Genomic DNA, 18154 nt, shown 5'->3' with positions numbered 1-18154 from the left:
TTTTAGTCCAACAGAACACTGAACAAAATGTCTTTAACCCTCTGGAGTCCATCTATTTATTGAAAATACACATGTTTAATTTACAGTAATGACTTTATTTATATATCATATGTGGACAAGCTGAGAGCTTAAAGTGCAATCATAGCTTTTTCTGCTGTTTTTGTGTGTATTAATCGTGGGGAAGAAAAATACATTTCCATAGACACCTGTGTCTTTTGTTTGTATTTTCAGTTCCTGGCATCTTTATACTTTAATTAAAATAAAATTAAAAATCTGACTGATAGCCAAGTTTGTGTGGAGAAAAAGGAGCCATGCATGTGATGTAAGGACAGACTGAAAGATGCTAAACAGAGACAGAAATTAATGCAGAGGAAGTTGACAAACTTGAACCAAAATCTCCTGGACTTCAGAATTTTAAACAACCAGAATTTTCGAGTTAACTTTGACTAAGTGAGAACACGTCAGAGTCAATCATTCGACAGCTGCAGTCTAAAACATTCCCCATTTTATTGTCTATTTTACTCTAAATGGGACCATAGTTAACAAAATGAATATCATGCTGTATTTAAGAAGACATGAAACTAATGATAAAGACATAAACACAATATCAGCATGTTTACTGAGGTAATAAGTTCTTTCTGCAACTGGTTAAAAGCACTTCCACATTGGTGTCACTCTTCTAGTCGCTTGGATCAACATTAAATGGGCATATCTGTAAAGGGGGGACTTAGAACCCATTTTCAATCAGATATCTCCAGGTCAGGGACTTTGAAAATGTCAATTTTTCCCTCACTAAAATATAGTCAAACTTTGACTGATGTTAAGTTTATTGATCCCGACCTACTACAATGTCATAAAATAGTGTAAAAAGAGCTCCAAGTCCCACACAGAAGGAGCAGGGTAGGACCTTGCACTGAATCTTTCTAATTTATTTGAAGGTGTGTTACTATTATAATCCTCTCTTTATACAGTCTAGTAGAATTCCCCTCTGGCTTGCTGGATACAGTCCAGTAACACTCCCTTGTAGTGGCTTTTATAAAACATGATAATTTACCTTGGGTCTATGAGAAAGTGGAGTAGGGAGTACTAGAACTGTGTGCAAATGGAGTCAGCACCACACCTTATTCATAGAAATGTGCTGCAGCACTGACTGCAGCAACTATCTGAGTATTCAGCTTTAAAAAGTGGAGGAACACGGTTTAAATTACTTTTTAAGACAAAAAGTTTATTACGATTAAAAAGCATTTGTCATTTAACTTGTTTTTAACAACTTGTTTTATTGCTAAAGTTGCATATGTGCTGTAGAAACATGTGTGGAAACACCCCCAAGTTCTGTTTGTTTGTTTATAACAAGATAAAAATCTGAAAATATGGATCACAATGCCAATTATCATAACGGTGATGACTGTTGGTATGTGCCATTGAAATGTGATTCTAAATAAAGACAAAATGTAAAAAAAAAAAAAAAAAAAAAAAGTTGCATCTGTGTTGTTAAGCATTGGTGGTTTTAGATAATAATCAGTATGTGATAAAGTTATGCTATTTAATTCACGGTCGTGTTGCCACTGCCACTTTTATGTAACTGTGATGTGTTACAACATGTACTCTTTGGCATTTACTCTACAACCGTGTTTAGTGGTTTAACCTTTAGTGCATTGCCTAGAGACTTATACAGATAAACCATCTGACCTTATCTCCTCAGCAATAACTCTGTAATTTACAAATGAAAGGAATCACCCAAGATGATTGAGTTACCCCTCCTTTGTTTGCAGGCAATTGATTCCAATGAACAAGCTTCTTGTGGATTGTAAACTTCTTGTGTGCCTTCCCCAGAATATAAGAATTTATTAGATTGATAAAGTGCTTTTAAAAAAATGGTAGCTATACAAAATATGAACGAACAGATAAAAAGACAGAATACATCAAACAAAAACAGAAAGGAAAGATGTTATGACAGTTCAGTGGGAGTCTTTGAAGGCTGTCTTGAGGTGGGTTTTGACTTGGGTTTTAAATGAGTGGAGGGAGTCAGAATTTCGAATGTTTGAAGGGAGGGAGGTCCAGAGGCTCGGGCAGCAATGGCAAAGGTTCTGTCCCCCATGGAGCGGTGCTTGGTCCTGGTGATGGAGTCAGAAGGTTGTCGTCCAAAGATCTGAGGAGGCAGTGACCATATGACCCGATGTGTCATTTTTACAGCAGCTTATTATTAGGCATATTTATGTAGTATATTTTATGTCACAAGTGTTACTTTTAATGTAAGCCCTCTGCTTAGTAACAGGCCTCAGTATGACCTTCAGATCATGTAACAGCCAATATGCCTTTCTTGTTATGCATTCCAGTCAAAGTTGGGGGTTGGAAGAAACATGGCTGACTGTAAGAAATTGATTTTTGAAATACACAATTGGACTCTCATAAATGTAAACTCTCATATATAATTGAAAAAGTTCACTTTTGTACTTGGAAACGTGCAGAATAGGTTTTACTATTGAATAGGATATATTATTTTAAACAAGATCTCCAACCTAAATGACAGAATAGATCGTTTGTCAATACCACCCATAACGACACATATGAACGTTTGTCAAAATGAGTTTTATGCAGATCACGATGCCACCTAGTGTCAAGGACTTAGCATAGAAGGCAGGACACAAATGCACGACAAGGATCTGGTTACAATACTCAAAAGACATTTATTCCAAAGAAGGTTGGTACACAGGCAGGCAGTCACACAGGCAAAGGTATCCAAAACGATAAGCAAAGAGGCACAATCAAAAAGGCGAGCAAGGTTTCAAAAAACGAGAAGACTAGCCCCTTAGCCCCGCAGCAGTGCTGCGCAGTAGCACAATGCTAATAGGCTACACAGTTAGCCCTGTAGCAGTACAGTGTGTATGTGCTGCAGCAGCATGTGTTCACTTAGCGACCTCCATTTGTTTACAAAAAGCACCGGACACTCTGTGCACAGTTATTGATACCGGTTTGTTTACGATCAGCAGCGGACACCACGTTTACAGTTAGCATGCTAGGTTTGTTTACAATAAGCGGTGGGCGATATGTCCAGTTAGAAAATTTGAAATTAATTTGATCCCAGCATCCTGCTTCGGGCACGTTCATAGTGGAGGCGTAACTATCCCAGCATGAAACAGCACTATGAAAGCTTGTGACTATGAAATGCTGGAACATGAGCTTGGAAGAACAACAACCTGGCAACGAGACGAGACATAAAGGGGGTTATATACAGGGAGTGATGAGAAACAGGCGTGGGAGATACAATCAGGACTCAGGTGCACACAGACAAGGAGGGGGGCAGGTAGACAGGAACCGGAAACAGAGACGGGGTGAGTGATTACAAAATAAAACAGGAAACACAAGATATGGAACATGAAGGAAAAATAAAATACTAAACAGACCAGAATCATGACACAAAGGGCTCTAAAGAATAGCACACACGTCATTTTATATACACGTACAGTTAATGGTTGCAAAAAAGGCTATAGTTTCTGTGCACTAGAAAATTTCCTCTGGGGAAATTCTGAAAGGGCCACAGGGGCTACTGCCGGTGTGTGTACACTATGATGAGATTCTTAAGAGATTTCAAACAATTAATACTAGTAATGTTATGATACTATATAATATACAAGGAGCACACCTACAACAAGCATTCCTCTTCAAGTATTTATTTATACAGCAACCTATGCCCTTTAACCTCAAAATGTGTGTGTGTGAAACATTTGTATCTGCTTACGCGCGCATATGTGTGTGTGTGTGTGTGTGTGTGTGTGTGTGTGTGCGTGCGTGTATCTTTAACTGTTATTACATTAAATCAGTGGTTCTCAACCTTTTTAAGTCGCGACCCCCAATTTGACATGCATGTTGTCCGCGACCCCGCCCCCAGGGGGGAACACACTTTTGATAAGGCGCTGTCCGCGGTGCTGAAAGAAAAGCGGTGCAGGTATATGGAAAAAACCATAGACATATATACATAGACTCCGCATTGAGTGCTGAAGCGTACGTCAACGTCGCCGCCATCTTGGATGTGGCAAAGTGCAGAAGCGGAGACAGCGAGAAGATGCCTCATTCATGTGCTGCATGGAAATGTACCAACAGATTTACAGTACAAACCCAATCCCATGGCCTTACCTTTCACAGGTAAGAATCAAAAAATACTTTTGATTGTATCTGGCTATTATAACGTCATTTTACGAACAGAATTTGCTGATTTTGGCTAATACTATGAAGTCCCGCGCATAATACTAATAAGATTTATTCATCCCCGAAGGGAAATTCGGTTGTCACAGCAGTCCGGTATTCAAGTACAATAAAATACAATAGAATAAAATAAAATACTGAGGTAGCATAAATAAAAAACAACAATAGAAAAAACACTGGATAGAACAAGGACACTTAAGAAGTTAAAAAAGCAGATCAGTTGGTAGGTTGGCAAGATGATGGTAATTATAATTATACTGATATGATGGCAGCAATGCTATAGTGACTAGACGGTATATAATTATAATAATAGTACAGTATATAATATAAAATATATGTAATAATAAATAGTAAAAATATAAAATAAAATAATTATAAATAAAATAGTATGATATATAATATATAGTATGATATATAATATATAAATATATAATAATAGTAATAGTAATAATAATAAATAAGGCCGGTATAATAATAATAGTAGTATATTACAGTATATAGTAATAATAATAATAATAATAGTAATGTCAGCAAGAGTACATATAATAATAATAATAATAATAATAAATAAAAATAATAATAATAATAGTAACTTAATAGTAACTTGCACACACACACACACACACACACACAGACTGCAATTGTATAGCTGTATAGATATGTATTCTCATCAATGCCCCCTGTGTAGATATACTGTATGTTCATCAATGTGAATATAAAAACGATTAATCAAATCAGTTAAATGTAAACGTTAGTGCTCTTTATTCAGAAAACCCTCATGTCACATCTACATTTCAGGATCTGGTTATTATAGACACAGATTAAATGTTAGATTTCAATATGTAATGTTGCTCCGCTGTTCGATCTGCTCTCTGTCTGCTCTGCTCTCTGTCTCTCTGTGTGTGTGCGCGGCACTGACTCGCCCACTAGGCAGCCTCTTAGTAATTACGTCTCGCAAAGTTGTGTGCAAAGCGCCGGTCAATTTACGTGCACGTGTACTGGTCCTATGAAAAACATTGAACACCGGACATTCTCGTGAATTTATAAACCCCGGCCGGACGCCCCGGACAGGACGTAAAAAGTGGATATGTCCGGGCAAAAGAGGACGATTGGTCACCCTAAACATAAGGAGTAAACATTGATAATCATCACTTTAAAAGTTACATACTTTGTTTTTGGTGCCTATTTGTTTCCCAGATATATTAGTGTGTGTGTGAATGGGTGAATAAGAGGCATTAACTTAAAGCACTTTGTAGAAAGGCGCTTTATGAACTTCAGTCCGTTTACTTTCATTAGTTTACAGGCAGATCTGCCACATCCAATATGGCGGCCGCGCTGACGTATTGCAGCAACGGACCAACCGGCTCAATGCGGAGTCTATGTATATATGTCTATGGAAAAAACAACGGAAAAATCTGCTTTGAGTTCATATTGTACTGCATTTATTGATTGTCAATAACACTTTGGGTCTAATTTCACTCTAATGTCAGTCGAGGAATTGAAAGGTGCGGAAACACAACGAAGTAGAGCCATCGACCGACAATGGTTAAAATGTAAACAAATAACGCAAACTTTATTTTTTTGTCATAATGAAAGAAAAAACACTAGTTATCAACACATGCTAATTAATGTCTTAACAAACACAATGGGGATAAAAACAGCCCATATTTCAATTTAAACATCTATGTTGCTGAGAGCTTGTAAACATGAAAAAGAATAAGTCATAACATTCTCACAAATCTTACACTATCAACCCGCTCATACGGCCCATTTCCCTGTCAACGCAGTTTACATTTTGTTAGCAAAAACTCTATTCGATGTCTTCTTTTCCAGAAAGCCATATAGCTGCAACTCCTCGCCCTATTTAATGTGATGGCTGGACCTGCTTGTTTGAACAGAGCAGTTCCATTCTTGGCTTTATGTTCGACACGGCCAGGCGAAGATCACTCTCAACTCTGAAGAGTCGTGATCTGTATTTGTTTTTCATATATGTCAGTGCAGAAAATGTCTTTTCGCACAGATATGTGGATGCAAATGGAAACAGTACATCGGTTGCAGCTTTTGACAATGCTGCATATTCTGTAGCTACTGACAACCAGAACTCTTCCAGTGTGCATGCTGAGAAAGCAGTCTGCAATGTGCGGTCAGAGCAGAGATCCAGCAGGGCGTCCTGCAGCTGTGATGGCAGGTGATGCGCGGTGGTGCTGGTGAAAGGCTGGCGTATCCAGTCGTACTTCTCCGGGGTGTCATCGTTTGGGAAGTACTTTCAAGCAGGCTCCTGAGGTGAGAGGCAATAATTCCTTTCATAGTTTGAATGGTTATGTCGTAACTGTCCATAAAGTCATCCAGCTCAGGGAACATTTCAACACTCCCCCCTTCCACTCGCGCAGCCCACCGCTCCAGCTTTCTCTTAAATGCTGTGACCTTATCAGAGAGAATAAGGATATTTGTGTTTGGGCCTTGTAGGGACAAATTTAAGTTGTTGAGTTTGTCAAAAATGCTGGCTAAATATGCGAGGCTCGCAACCCACGTTGGGTCAGTCAGATAGTCAGCAAGGGGAGAACTACAGTCGGATAAAAATGTGCGCACTTCTTCACGCAGTTCAAAGAGTCTCGTTAAAACTTTACCATGAGAAAGCCACCTGACCTCTGTGTGAAAGAGAAGTGCTTCGTGGTCTGATCCCATTTCATGGCAGAGTGTGGCAAAGAGTCTGCTTTGCAGTGGCCGAGATTTAATGAAATTTACAATCTTCACTGATGTTTGCGCGAAGCTCTGGCCCGAGACACCTGCCAGTGAGTGCTTCACTGTGGATTATGCAGTGCAGAAATTTCACATGGGGAGCTACCTCCAACACGCAGGCCCTTAAACCTTTTCTTGCCCCCTGCATAGCTCCAGCTCCATCTGTGCACACAGATACACAGTTTTCCCATCTCAGTCCCTCTTTTTGGATATTGCTGTCGAGCTTGTTGAAAATGTCCCGTCCAGTGCATGTTCCCTCCATTGATGAGCAAAACAGCATATCTTTGTGCATTTTCCCCTCGTAGCTGTACCTCACATAGGCCAGCAGCTGAGCATCTCCTGACACATCTATGCACTCATCAAGTTGCAGGGAAAATCTTCCACTCTTCCTCACTCTATCAATGAGCTGATCTTTCATGTCATTTGCCATGTCCTGAATGCGGCGCCCCATAGTGTCATTTGAAAGGGGAATAGTTAAAAGTGTGTTAGATATTTCCTCCCCATGCATTGCTCTTGTCATCGCTACGGCTGCGGGAAGGATGAGACTCTCCGCGATCGTGTGAGCCTTTTCTGATTGAGCCACCAGATATGCCACCTCATATGAAGCTGCAAGGGCCTTGGCAGGGACAGTAGAATAATCACTCACCACTGTTTTTTGGCTTCTAAGTTCTTGCTCCCTGCGCTGAAAAAAATCAATTGGCTTATCAATCAAGCTGCTGTGTTTTGTCTCTAAATGTCTCTTCAGTTTAACTGGTTTGAGGCTTTCATTTGCCAGCACTTCAGAGCAAATGACACACTGTGGGTATTTGGTGTTATTTTTTGCTATGCATGAAAAGCCATACTTCGAAGTCGGGCTGATATTTACGGAGCCTAGCCGGTGTCGGCCTCACTGCCCTCCGTTTCTCGGGCGGAGGTCCCGTTAGGCTTTCTGCTCCTAGACCTTGGGACCCCTGCTGTTGTTGTTGCTGCTCCTGCTGCTGACCCAAGTCTGGAGCTGTTCTTTTCAGCCATCGCTCCATTTTTCCAGAATCAGTTATAGCTGCTAGCAAACTGCAGCTGCGGCAAAGCATATATATATATATATATATATATATATATATATATATATAATTTTTTTTTTTTCTCAAAATGATTTGGCGACCCCCAGAAATCATCTCGCGACCCCAATTGGGGTCGGGACCCCAAGGTTGAGAATGGCTGCATTAAATGACCAGTGTGTGTGTGTGTGTGTGTGCGTGCGTGTGTCTTTAACTGATATTACATTAAATGACCAGTGTGTGTGTGCGTGCGTGTATCTTTAACTGTTATTACATTAAATGACCAGTGTGTGTGTGCGTGTGTGTGCGTGTGTGTGCGTGCGTGTATCTGTAACTGTAATCACATCAAAGCATCAAAGCATTGGGGTCGACCAATCAGAGCAGACAGACAAGCAATCAACAGAATTAACAGCTGTGGAATCTTCTGGCACAGTGAAAGCAGCCAGAGGTGGACAGAGTGAAATTTCTGGCCTTGAACAGAAAGCATTTTTGGCAAAACCATAATACCTATCATTGATCCGACTTCACTTTGAGCATCCTGAGTTCTTCCTGAACGTCTACATATGTTTGTTTTTTTACGAAAAATGAAAAAATAGCTTTGTTAGAGCGATCTAAAAAAACTGTTAAATGTCAGACAGCTCAGAAATCTTCCTGCGTTTTTAATATGGGAGCCAATAAGGGTGTTGGTGGTATTGGTGGATCATCTGTGCGTCCTACGCCCAAACTATAACTCTGACAGCTTTACCAGAGGATTGTGAGTGAGAAGACAAATTTTCCTACGTTTCTATGTATAAATTATTTCTGTAGAGTGGAATTAGCGGCCTGGAGCGCAGTTTTCAAATTTATTTTTTGACAATTGTTTCTCTCCCTCTACACTCTGGTGATGATGTCACACACTGTGACACGAACATTTCGTGCAATACACACCGATTATAATCTCAGAATTTCTCCAAAAATGATCATGGTCATTGAACAGGGATTGATAAAAAACTATTTGACCTATCGAAACGATACAGATACACAAGACTTGTTTCTACTGTTTAAAGTTTAAATGGAGTCCCTAGGTGAAATTATGCTGGAGAAGTAGACGTTTAAATATCTCCAATTATTGTTCTTTTTCGCTCATTTTTTGTCGGCCGTCCCATTCATTTCAATGCAAAAGTGATATCTGTTCCGTTCATAGCTTTCAACAGTCCCACCAATTTTACCCCTCTGTGACTACCTCTGGAGGCAGAAAATTGGTGGGATCATTTGATCCCAGCATCCCACTTCAGGTGCATTCATAGTGTAGGTGAGACGTTACTGAGCCGTAAATGTCCCAGCACTATGAAAGGGGCTACTGAATCCACTCTCATCTATAACATCTCATCCTGGTTCAACTTCCTCACTACCACCACCAAAACAAAACTCTCCTGCATAATAAACCAGGCCAGAAAAATAACCACAACAGCCCAACTCCATCTGACTGAACTGTACAGGCACTCAATGTGAGGAAAGCCACTCTCATCACTGAGGACCCCTCCCACCCCCTGCACCACTCCCTCTGGCCCGAAAAAACAATTACAAGGAATCATTCATCCCCTCTGCAATAAGTGTCCTAAACAGCACAAAATAGGCTGTACTGTTGTTATCTGTTGTTGTGTGTGAATGTCTTTGTAAGAATGTTCTAATATGTGATGCTGTGTCAAAGACAAATTCCTGTTTTTACTGTAGAACAGACAATAAAGTTATATTTTATCTTATCTATTTTGGCAATAGGTAGTTTTGTGAAGATATACAGCTTTGCACTGTGAAATGAGCTCTGGCTTACATTAATGAGCCTGGTGCACTTGTAATTGAGAAATGGAAATGTGAACAAAGCAAATAAAAAAAATGTGGTCATTACATGTTTTTAAGAAATAGCATTGTGTTCGCAATGGGTTTGGCCACTAAGGTGTGGCACACAGTGTATGACAAGAAATATGTGTCCTTGCCAAGACAAAATAAAATGAATTGTTGCCACAGCACAATACAGGGGGTCTCTGTCGAGTCTGAACCCAAATACAGTGAAGTATCAAATTACAACATAGTATAATGCAAACACTGTTCAAATTGGCACTTGAAAATAGAAAGTACTGCGCGTCAAATCTATTCATCCTCGTTTAATTACTCTGTCTTCTCAGCAGTTCCTCTTGCCAAGTTTCAGTAGAGTAAACTCCCATCTCAAGGTTGGTTCTCACAGAGAAAATGAGCTTGTGAACATTCCACTACATGCACCGACTAGAAAGTCTGAAATGTCACCTGTCATATCATGTGAGATCAAATGCAATCCTGTACCAGATTTGTGGGTGTCACTGCCTAAAAAAGGTTAAGAAGAAGAAAGGTTAAAGCATTCATTTCATAATCATGTCACCTTTTCTGAAAAGGTTAAAAATGTAATAGTGTAAGGCCTTTGTTTTAATATATCAATTATTTGTTTTTGCAGCAGAGTGTGTTCCTCATACAGTTACTGTATATACAGACAAAATGTGCTCATTTTTATAGCTTTTCTATGCATCTTGTCTTATTATTTACTTTGCGTATACATTAATTTGAGATGCAGCTCAGCGTCATAAATCTGTAATAAACATTTTTGGTTTGGAACGGTCAACATTTTTCGATGTTGAAAGAGTTTTAACAGCATAGAATATCATGCTGTATTATGTTATATATTTTTTTCAGCATTTTTTGAGTTGATGCCATATGTGCAAAACATTTTAAACTACTCAATAATTGATAAAAAGGGTCAACCCCAACCAAAACCCTTCCTCCAAAATATCACATTAAGACACAAAGACCACAGAGAACTCTAGGCTGGGATTTAGTATCAAAACCTTTTTGAGATTTAGGCAAAAATTGCATTTTTTGTCAAGGTGTATTTTCTCAGTATACCATGGAAAGCCAAACGTACTCTGAATGTGCTCGATCTCTAGTTCCTGACATGCCAATTTTTTCCATGCAAAATTTGTTTTGCTAGTGATAGATGAACAAAACATAAACAGTGCTTAATATTGTATGCACAAATGTAGTCACTTGCAAACAATGATAACAGATATGAACAAATTGTCATGTTTAGTTCATGCAAAGGTGCATGAACATACAGTTTATTGCAAATGAAAGCAGTTCTTATATAATTAAAAAAAAAGCTTGGAAGTGAGAGTGAAGTATTGGCATTTTCTTTTAGGGTGTGTCACCGTTGTGCCCTACAGCTCATTGAGATGCACCAGAGGCTTGTGAAGCCAACACCTATCAGAGATGAGATGGGTTTCAACAGGTATCAACCGTTCCACTTCTGGATGATGAACCTCGCCTACTTTTAACGCCTGATGTTCTTTTTTACTGTAAACTCATGCAACACAATTTGAAATGTTAACGTTTTTTAACGTTTTAATGTTGAAACACTTAAAAAGAGGTGTAGTGAATATTCATGATGCGATACTAAATTAAAAATGAGTGACACTAACTGAATTATGGTGCTCATGGCAAAAACAGAGTGGTATGAGTATCAAAGATAGTATGTGCAGTTCCATCTCGCACCTACAAGCTGCAGGCCTGAACACATTAATAATTAATAATAATAATAGAGGTCGTCATCTTTTTATCCTGAGATAAAAAGGGAAAGACCTATTTTATTGTTCTCCCCGATTCACATGAATCATTCTGTTTCAGACACTGTATGAGTCTTACCCTGTGTATCTATTGCATTTCTGCAGATGAAACAGTAATTACTTTGCTGCTTGCAGGGGACCTCCTGCAAAACCTGTTTCTTTTCATGTTGCTACTGAATGTAAAACTACTTCTACTTTCTTCAAAGTGAAATGTGCTATATATTTCTTATTACTCCCTCAACAGCCCACAATACATCCACCAATTCATCAAACATGCTGTTATGCCATATATGTCCTGTTCTCTGCTGCAGATATCCCAAACTCCCTCAATTTACTGTCAGTTTATTGATTTCTCTACTTTTATGGTGAAGTGCCTCTACTACTGAAGTGTATGGTCAAAGGGTTAGTTCACCTGAATAACAAAGACATTTTGTCACACCTCCCTGGTGGATTTAAGCCATACACTGATTTTACATAGTGAAAACGGTCATGACTGCAGGAATCTATGCACAAATGCATACATGCATTGTGTTTACATGCACACATTGAAACATAGGCAGGCTTATCATTAACAACAGCTGTTCAGAATGTGTTTTGCAAATCCAGGAAGACTTAACCAATGTTCCCTTCAGGTAAAGCTTTAAATATTAATTTTGCACAATGATGAAAAGCAGAAAATATTATATCGGGGGAAAAATAGTTCTCCAACCCGCCTTCCCACTCCTCAAGCCACCTACATCTCTGAGAATGCCCCCAGGCAATCAAGTAAAAATGGCTTTGCCAACATGTCTTTCCTCCCCTCTCATCCCTGGCTCTGATGCCATTCTTCTGCAGCACCTGGGTGTGTCAAGCTTCGATCACTGTACAGGGCTGGCACTGTTACCAGTCTGACAGGATGAGTTGCTCCAAGCCTATCTACGTGCCTGCTAGTGCACCTTCCAGGATCCAGGTAATTGGAGGAGGTTAGAGTGGGAGGTGCAGAGGAGGAGGAGCTCATTGGGACCTCCTCCACAGTTGAAGGCAGATAAAAGTCCATCACAGACAGGTAGAAGTTACTTTGAGGGACTTGACTCTCCTCTTAGTGTGCTCTACTGCTCTGCCAAACCTCTCTGTCACTGCTCCCCCTTTTCTCTGCAAATCCTTTCCTTTCAGAGGAAACAAAACCAACCATGAGCAGGAAGGTGACGAGTTCTTCCGTGTCCTACAGGTCCAGTGCAGGCGGAGGGGGCATGGGCTTTGGTAGTGGCAGTGGCAGTGCGGGAAGCATGAGGTACAGCAGCGGAGGCGGATATTCCTCAAAATCTGCAGTGTTTGCATCAGCAAGCCCAAGAATATCCTCTAGTAGCATGAGTGTTAGAGGCTATGGTAGTGGTGGTGGTGCTGGCAGCTTTGGTGGTGGACGTAGTGGTGGTTTTGCCTTTGGTGGTGGTGGTGGTGGTAGTGGTAGTGCCTTTGGCGCTGGTAATGCTGGTGGTTTTATGGCTTACGGTATGTCTTTTGGTGGTGGTGCTGCTGGTGGTGGCGGCTTTGGTGGTGGAATGCCAGGCGCCACCATCCAGGCCGTCCAATGCAACACGAGCCTGCTAGCCCCAGTTAATGTTGACATCGACCCCACGATCCAGACCGTCAAAACCCAAGAGAAAGATCAGATCAAGACTCTCAACAACCGCTTCGCCAGCTTCATTGATAAGGTGAGTAGCCTTTTTCCATATTAAATTTATGTCCCAAAATATTTCAAGATATTGTTGGAAATCTTGTATTTTATATTAAATGAGCCGCTACATGTAGTATTTCTACCCAGAGTTGATATGTTGATGTTAACTTGAATTTGGTCGAACAATCAGTGGTGTTATGAATGACCTGGAGAACTGAACTAAGAGCTCATTGGTCTGTCCATCTGGGCTCATTAAATATTACACAGCAACTGATCCAAACCTACCAAGCACATTACTAGTAGTATGAATATGATTTAGTCCAAGACTGAAGCGTAGGTACCTCTCGCTGTGCATCAGCACTGAGACTGAAAGCAGACCTCTGCTCCGTCAATTTCTCTTTGACTCGAATTGTCCCCTTGCCTGCTGTCTGTGTGTCGAGGTAGAGTGAGCAGGAAACACTTGAGTGATTGTATCAAGTGACTGGTGGCTGTCAGTATGAGGGAAAGAAGGGATCAGGTTATCAACTGTTCCCATGGTGGCAAGGACTTGCAAGCTTTAATTGGTGCTGCAGAAAGTGGGCCCCATTGTAGAAAATATTATTACGGATTCTACAACTTTTAAAAAAAAAATATTTTACCCATAAACACTTGTATAATTAAGACATTGTTTAGAAGATGGCCCTTACCTTTTGAAGATCACATATTTTGTGCATGTAAACATTTATGCTACCACAGGTCATAGTAGAGGTAGGGAAGTAAGGATCAAGAAGAAAGCTTTTAGTTCATATTACTATGTGATATTGTTATTACACAAATGGTATGTCTCCAAAGCATCAGCAGTCAATCGATGTGACATTAAAAAGCTTCAGGCATGTAGCATCAATTACTGAGGGCTGTGGCAGGCAAGTTCAGTCAGTGAAAGTATGCATCCTGCAGGCGAGGGAGCGGTAACGTCGGAGGTTTAAGAGGAGGGGCTTGGCTGTGGTGTGGCACGACACACCTTAGCTGGCGTTTAGAAGGAAAAAAAGAGTTTACGGGCACACACCCAAAATAGAGGGATGGGCCCCATCTTCTCTTTGGTTTCTCTGTTCTCTGTGCCTTGAATGCAGCCTCTGTTTCTAAGAACATGATTGCAAAGTGGATTATGTCCCTAACATCCCTGTCCCGCGTGGACATTTTAATACACCAGTATTAGGGCGTACAAGGGTTTTTTGTGTGGGAAAGTCACACATCTGTGGGTCTTTAGATCATCTGGTAAAAAGGCAAATGTCTTTGTTACCTCAGAATCGGCATGCCGAGTGATGCAAAAAAAAGACAGTATTAGTATTAGTATTTGATGAATTACAAAATCAGATTATCATCATCTACTAGTCCTTTATTTCGTCCGTATACAAATCCAGATGGTCTCCGTTTTTCCACAGCTTTATTAATTTAGCAAGGGTGAAACAATTGCTTCCCCTACTGAGACTGGATCTAAACATGGCACATTCATTTTACGGTATAGGTGCGCTTCCTGGAGCAGCAGAACAAAATGCTGGAGACCAAGTGGAGCCTGCTGCAGGAGCAGACCACCACCCGTTCCAACATTGATGGCATGTTCGAGGCCTACATCGCCAACCTGCGCAGACAGCTGGATGGCCTTGGCAATGAGAAGGTCAAGCTGGAAGGAGAGCTAAGGAACATGCAGGGACTTGTGGAGGACTTCAAGAACAAGTGAGTTAATATCGGCATAGCAAACCAAGTCATGTGGAAACACAACTAATGACCAACAGCAGTTGTTAATGTTGATGCCCATGAGCTAATTTTTTCTCTGTTTGTGTCAGATATGAAGATGAAATCAACAAGCGTGCAGGTGTGGAGAATGAGTTTGTGCTCCTGAAGAAGGTGAGAATCGATCTGTGATCATGAAGCTAACAACATTAGGCTCCTGCTTTTCCTTTGACCCATCCCTAATGCAGCCGACCTTCTTCTCTACTGACAGGATGTAGATGGTGCCTACATGAACAAAGTTGAGCTGGAAGCCAAGGTTGATTCCCTTCAGGATGAGATTAACTTCCTTAGAGCTATCTATGAGGCGGTAAGAAAAAAATAGCCACACCTCAATCCAATCATGACATCTTAATTTACAATCGAAGGGGGCTTTAAATGGAACTCACTCTTTCTTTAATTATTTTAAAACATGACTTAAATATCTTTTGCAGGAACTGGCTGAGCTCCAGGGACAGATCAAGGACACCTCAGTCATTGTGTCGGTGGAAAACAGCCGTCAGCTGAATATGGAAGATATTGTGGCTGAAGTCAAGGCTCAGTATGAGGATATGGCCAACGCATCCAGGTCAGAAGCAGAGCAGTGGTATCAAGGAAAGGTACGTATTGAGAGAGGCAATCTCACCAACAACAACAAAGTGGAGAGAAGAGTCTGTAATACCAAAATGTTTTATCTTATTCCTTTAGGTCACTGAGATGCAGCAGTCTGCAGGCCAGACCGGAGATGATCTTCGCAACACCAAGAGTGAGATTGCTGAGCTCAACCGCATGATTAGCCGCCTTCAGAATGAGATTGAATCAGTCAAGGGACAGGTTAGCTCACATTTACATGTTTCATTTGTAACCAGAGGCTGAACATGTAGAAGGCATTTTGAATGACCAATATGACTAATTTCCAACGTCTCAGCGTGCAAACTTGGAGGCCCAGATCGCTGAGGCTGAGGAGCGTGGTGAGCTGGCCGTGAAGGACGCCAAGGCCCGCATTAGGGACCTGGAGGAAGCCCTACAGAGAGCCAAACAGGACATGGCCCGCCAAGTCCGCGAGTACCAGGAGCTCATGAACGTCAAGCTGGCTCTGGACATTGAGATCGCCACATACAGGAAACTGCTGGAAGGAGAGGAATTCAGGTAAATGCTAAGCTACTTTTAAAGCGCAAGGTGCTGAATCTTCATGAATGAGTGCACACTGCAGCAAAATCAGCGACTAAAATTGTTCATGTATGTCCCTGTCTGCAGGATCAGCAACCCGGTGAATATATCCGTACAGAGTAAGTATCAACAGATATCAAGTTTCTAAGTCATGTTATGAAAAGATATCCCAATAACAATGGTCAGTTTGGTTGAGTTATAGTGAAAAGAGTGTAAGATACAAGGGCTTCCAGTTCCTGACATCTCATATGAAAATGTGTTATTTTTCTCATCAGCTATCAGTGGTGGCAGCAGTGGAGGCGGCGGCGGCGGCTTTGGCATGGGCGGCGGCGGCGGCGGCGGCGGCGGCGGCGGCGGCGGCTATGGCATGGGCGGCGGCTTTGGCATGGGCGGCGGCGGCGGCGGCGGCGGCGGCGGCTATAGCAGTGGAATGAGCATGAAGATGGGCGGCGGTGGCGGCGGTGGCGGCTATGGCGGCGGTGCCAGCAGCGGCTATTCCTCCAGCTCAATGTCCAGAACCTCAGGACAGTACAGCCGTTTTTGAATCAGCAATTGTCTTTTTCTCCATTCTTGTTCTTCCCTTACTTTCTTCTCCTCTTTCTTCCATCTCCCTGACAACCACTTAAAGCTTTACAAAGAAACCCACCACCTCTCTGTGGAGACACAGTAGCCACAGAAACATTTGCATTTTACCATATTTAGCTGGATATCCATGAAATGGTACAGCTCTCTTTGGCATTTAGTTACTGTGTTGCTGTTCCCTCTTTAACACTACATCCTTACAGAGAGTGAGAGATTACATCAAAATGTAAAGGCAGAGCAATTATAAGACCATAAAAAAGAGCAGCAGAAATGTGAGTCAGTCCTCTGCTCCTATGATCAGTCAGGATCTAAATGGTGTTTTAATCCTGCTATACTTCCATTTACATTCTAAATAAAAAAGAAACATGGATAAGGCTGACTGGGACAACCAGATTTATTGTGAATCTGTAACACCAAAATGTCTGGAATAAATCTGATCTCATATTCATTTTTGCAGTCCTGTTTCCTCTTATTATTAATGTTGTTGTTGTGTAACTTTTGTTCAACAAACTAATTTGTCACTATATCTGAATTTAGATGAAAGACTGAAAGTGGGTGTGGTTTATACAGGACACCAAGTATGACAGGCAAATGTATTTTCGAACAAAGGAGCCCACAAAGCTTCAAAGTAATTTTTTATTGATATGTACTTAGGGGCGTGTCCAGGGAGGGGCAGGAGGTGGCATGGGCCACTCAAGAAATCTGATTGGCTTTCTCAGGTGCCACCCAATCATCCTAAATTATGGCTGACATTACTGTATTTTAGATGCTGTAGCATGCTCCATTTTTAAGCTAAAGTATAAAAATAGTGTTATCCTATTAAACTATATTATTCCTAACTGGAACCATGTCATGCTAGTTTGTTGGGAAGATGTGGGAAAAACTGACATGGCCATGATCACAGGGGTTTTTTGACCTCTGACCCCAAGATGTCTGAATGAAAATGGGTTTAACGGGTGCACCTGAGTCTCACTGATCAGAAGGTCGGTGGTTCGGTCCCTGCCCATGGCAGTCTATATGTTGATGTATAAGTGGGTAAAATACTGAACCAAAAAATGGCTCCTGATGCTGCGTCATCGTTGTAGGAATGTCTTAATTAGCAAAGTGGCCTCATGTATGGTAGCCTTGGCCACTAGTGTGTGAATGAAAAAGTATAAAAACTATGACCAGAAAAGTGCTATATAAGTGCAGTCCATTTTTTTTACCATGTAGTAAGCATTGCCATTTCACTCTAGTGAGCATATTTTTTAAAACTTGACCTCATTGTCCTCAATTACCTGTTGTGACCTCCAATATAATCACAACATCATGACACTTTACAGCCCCCAACAACACTGTGTTCCAAAATATTATGCATTTAGTGTTTTTGTTCTTTTTTTCCCAAAATAGTCGATATG

The 18154-nt window shown here is 40.9% G+C and overlaps 1 protein-coding gene across 1 annotated transcript; it reads left to right on the top strand.

Annotated features, from left to right (window-relative positions):
• Window positions 1–12681: 12681 nt before the first annotated feature.
• Window positions 12682–16158, top strand: LOC131971642 (keratin, type II cytoskeletal 8-like). The gene is made up of 7 exons (XM_059333173.1): window positions 12682–13296; window positions 14764–14972; window positions 15083–15143; window positions 15241–15336; window positions 15461–15625; window positions 15714–15839; window positions 15934–16158. The coding sequence occupies exons 1-7, from the start codon at window positions 12775–12777 to the stop codon at window positions 16156–16158; spliced, it is 1404 nt and encodes a 467-aa protein (XP_059189156.1). The 5' UTR covers window positions 12682–12774.
• The last annotated feature ends 1996 nt before the right edge of the window (window positions 16159–18154 follow it).

The sequence above is a fragment of the Centropristis striata genome, chromosome 5 (assembly GCF_030273125.1).
Source record: "Centropristis striata isolate RG_2023a ecotype Rhode Island chromosome 5, C.striata_1.0, whole genome shotgun sequence".
In the NCBI taxonomy this organism is placed as follows: Eukaryota; Metazoa; Chordata; class Actinopteri; order Perciformes; family Serranidae; genus Centropristis; species Centropristis striata.
This window is presented reverse-complemented; position numbering and strand designations above follow the sequence as displayed.

Excerpts from the sequence above, each read along its gene's own strand:
- LOC131971642 (XM_059333173.1), top strand. The coding sequence starts at position 12,775 with ATGAGCAGGAAGGTGACGAGTTCTTCCGTGTCCTACAGGTCCAGTGCA. Across the intron at positions 15,337-15,460 it reads TTAGAGCTATCTATGAGGCG|GAACTGGCTGAGCTCCAGGG; the intron begins GTAAGAAAAAAA and ends TATCTTTTGCAG. Across the intron at positions 15,840-15,933 it reads TTGAATCAGTCAAGGGACAG|CGTGCAAACTTGGAGGCCCA; the intron begins GTTAGCTCACAT and ends CCAACGTCTCAG.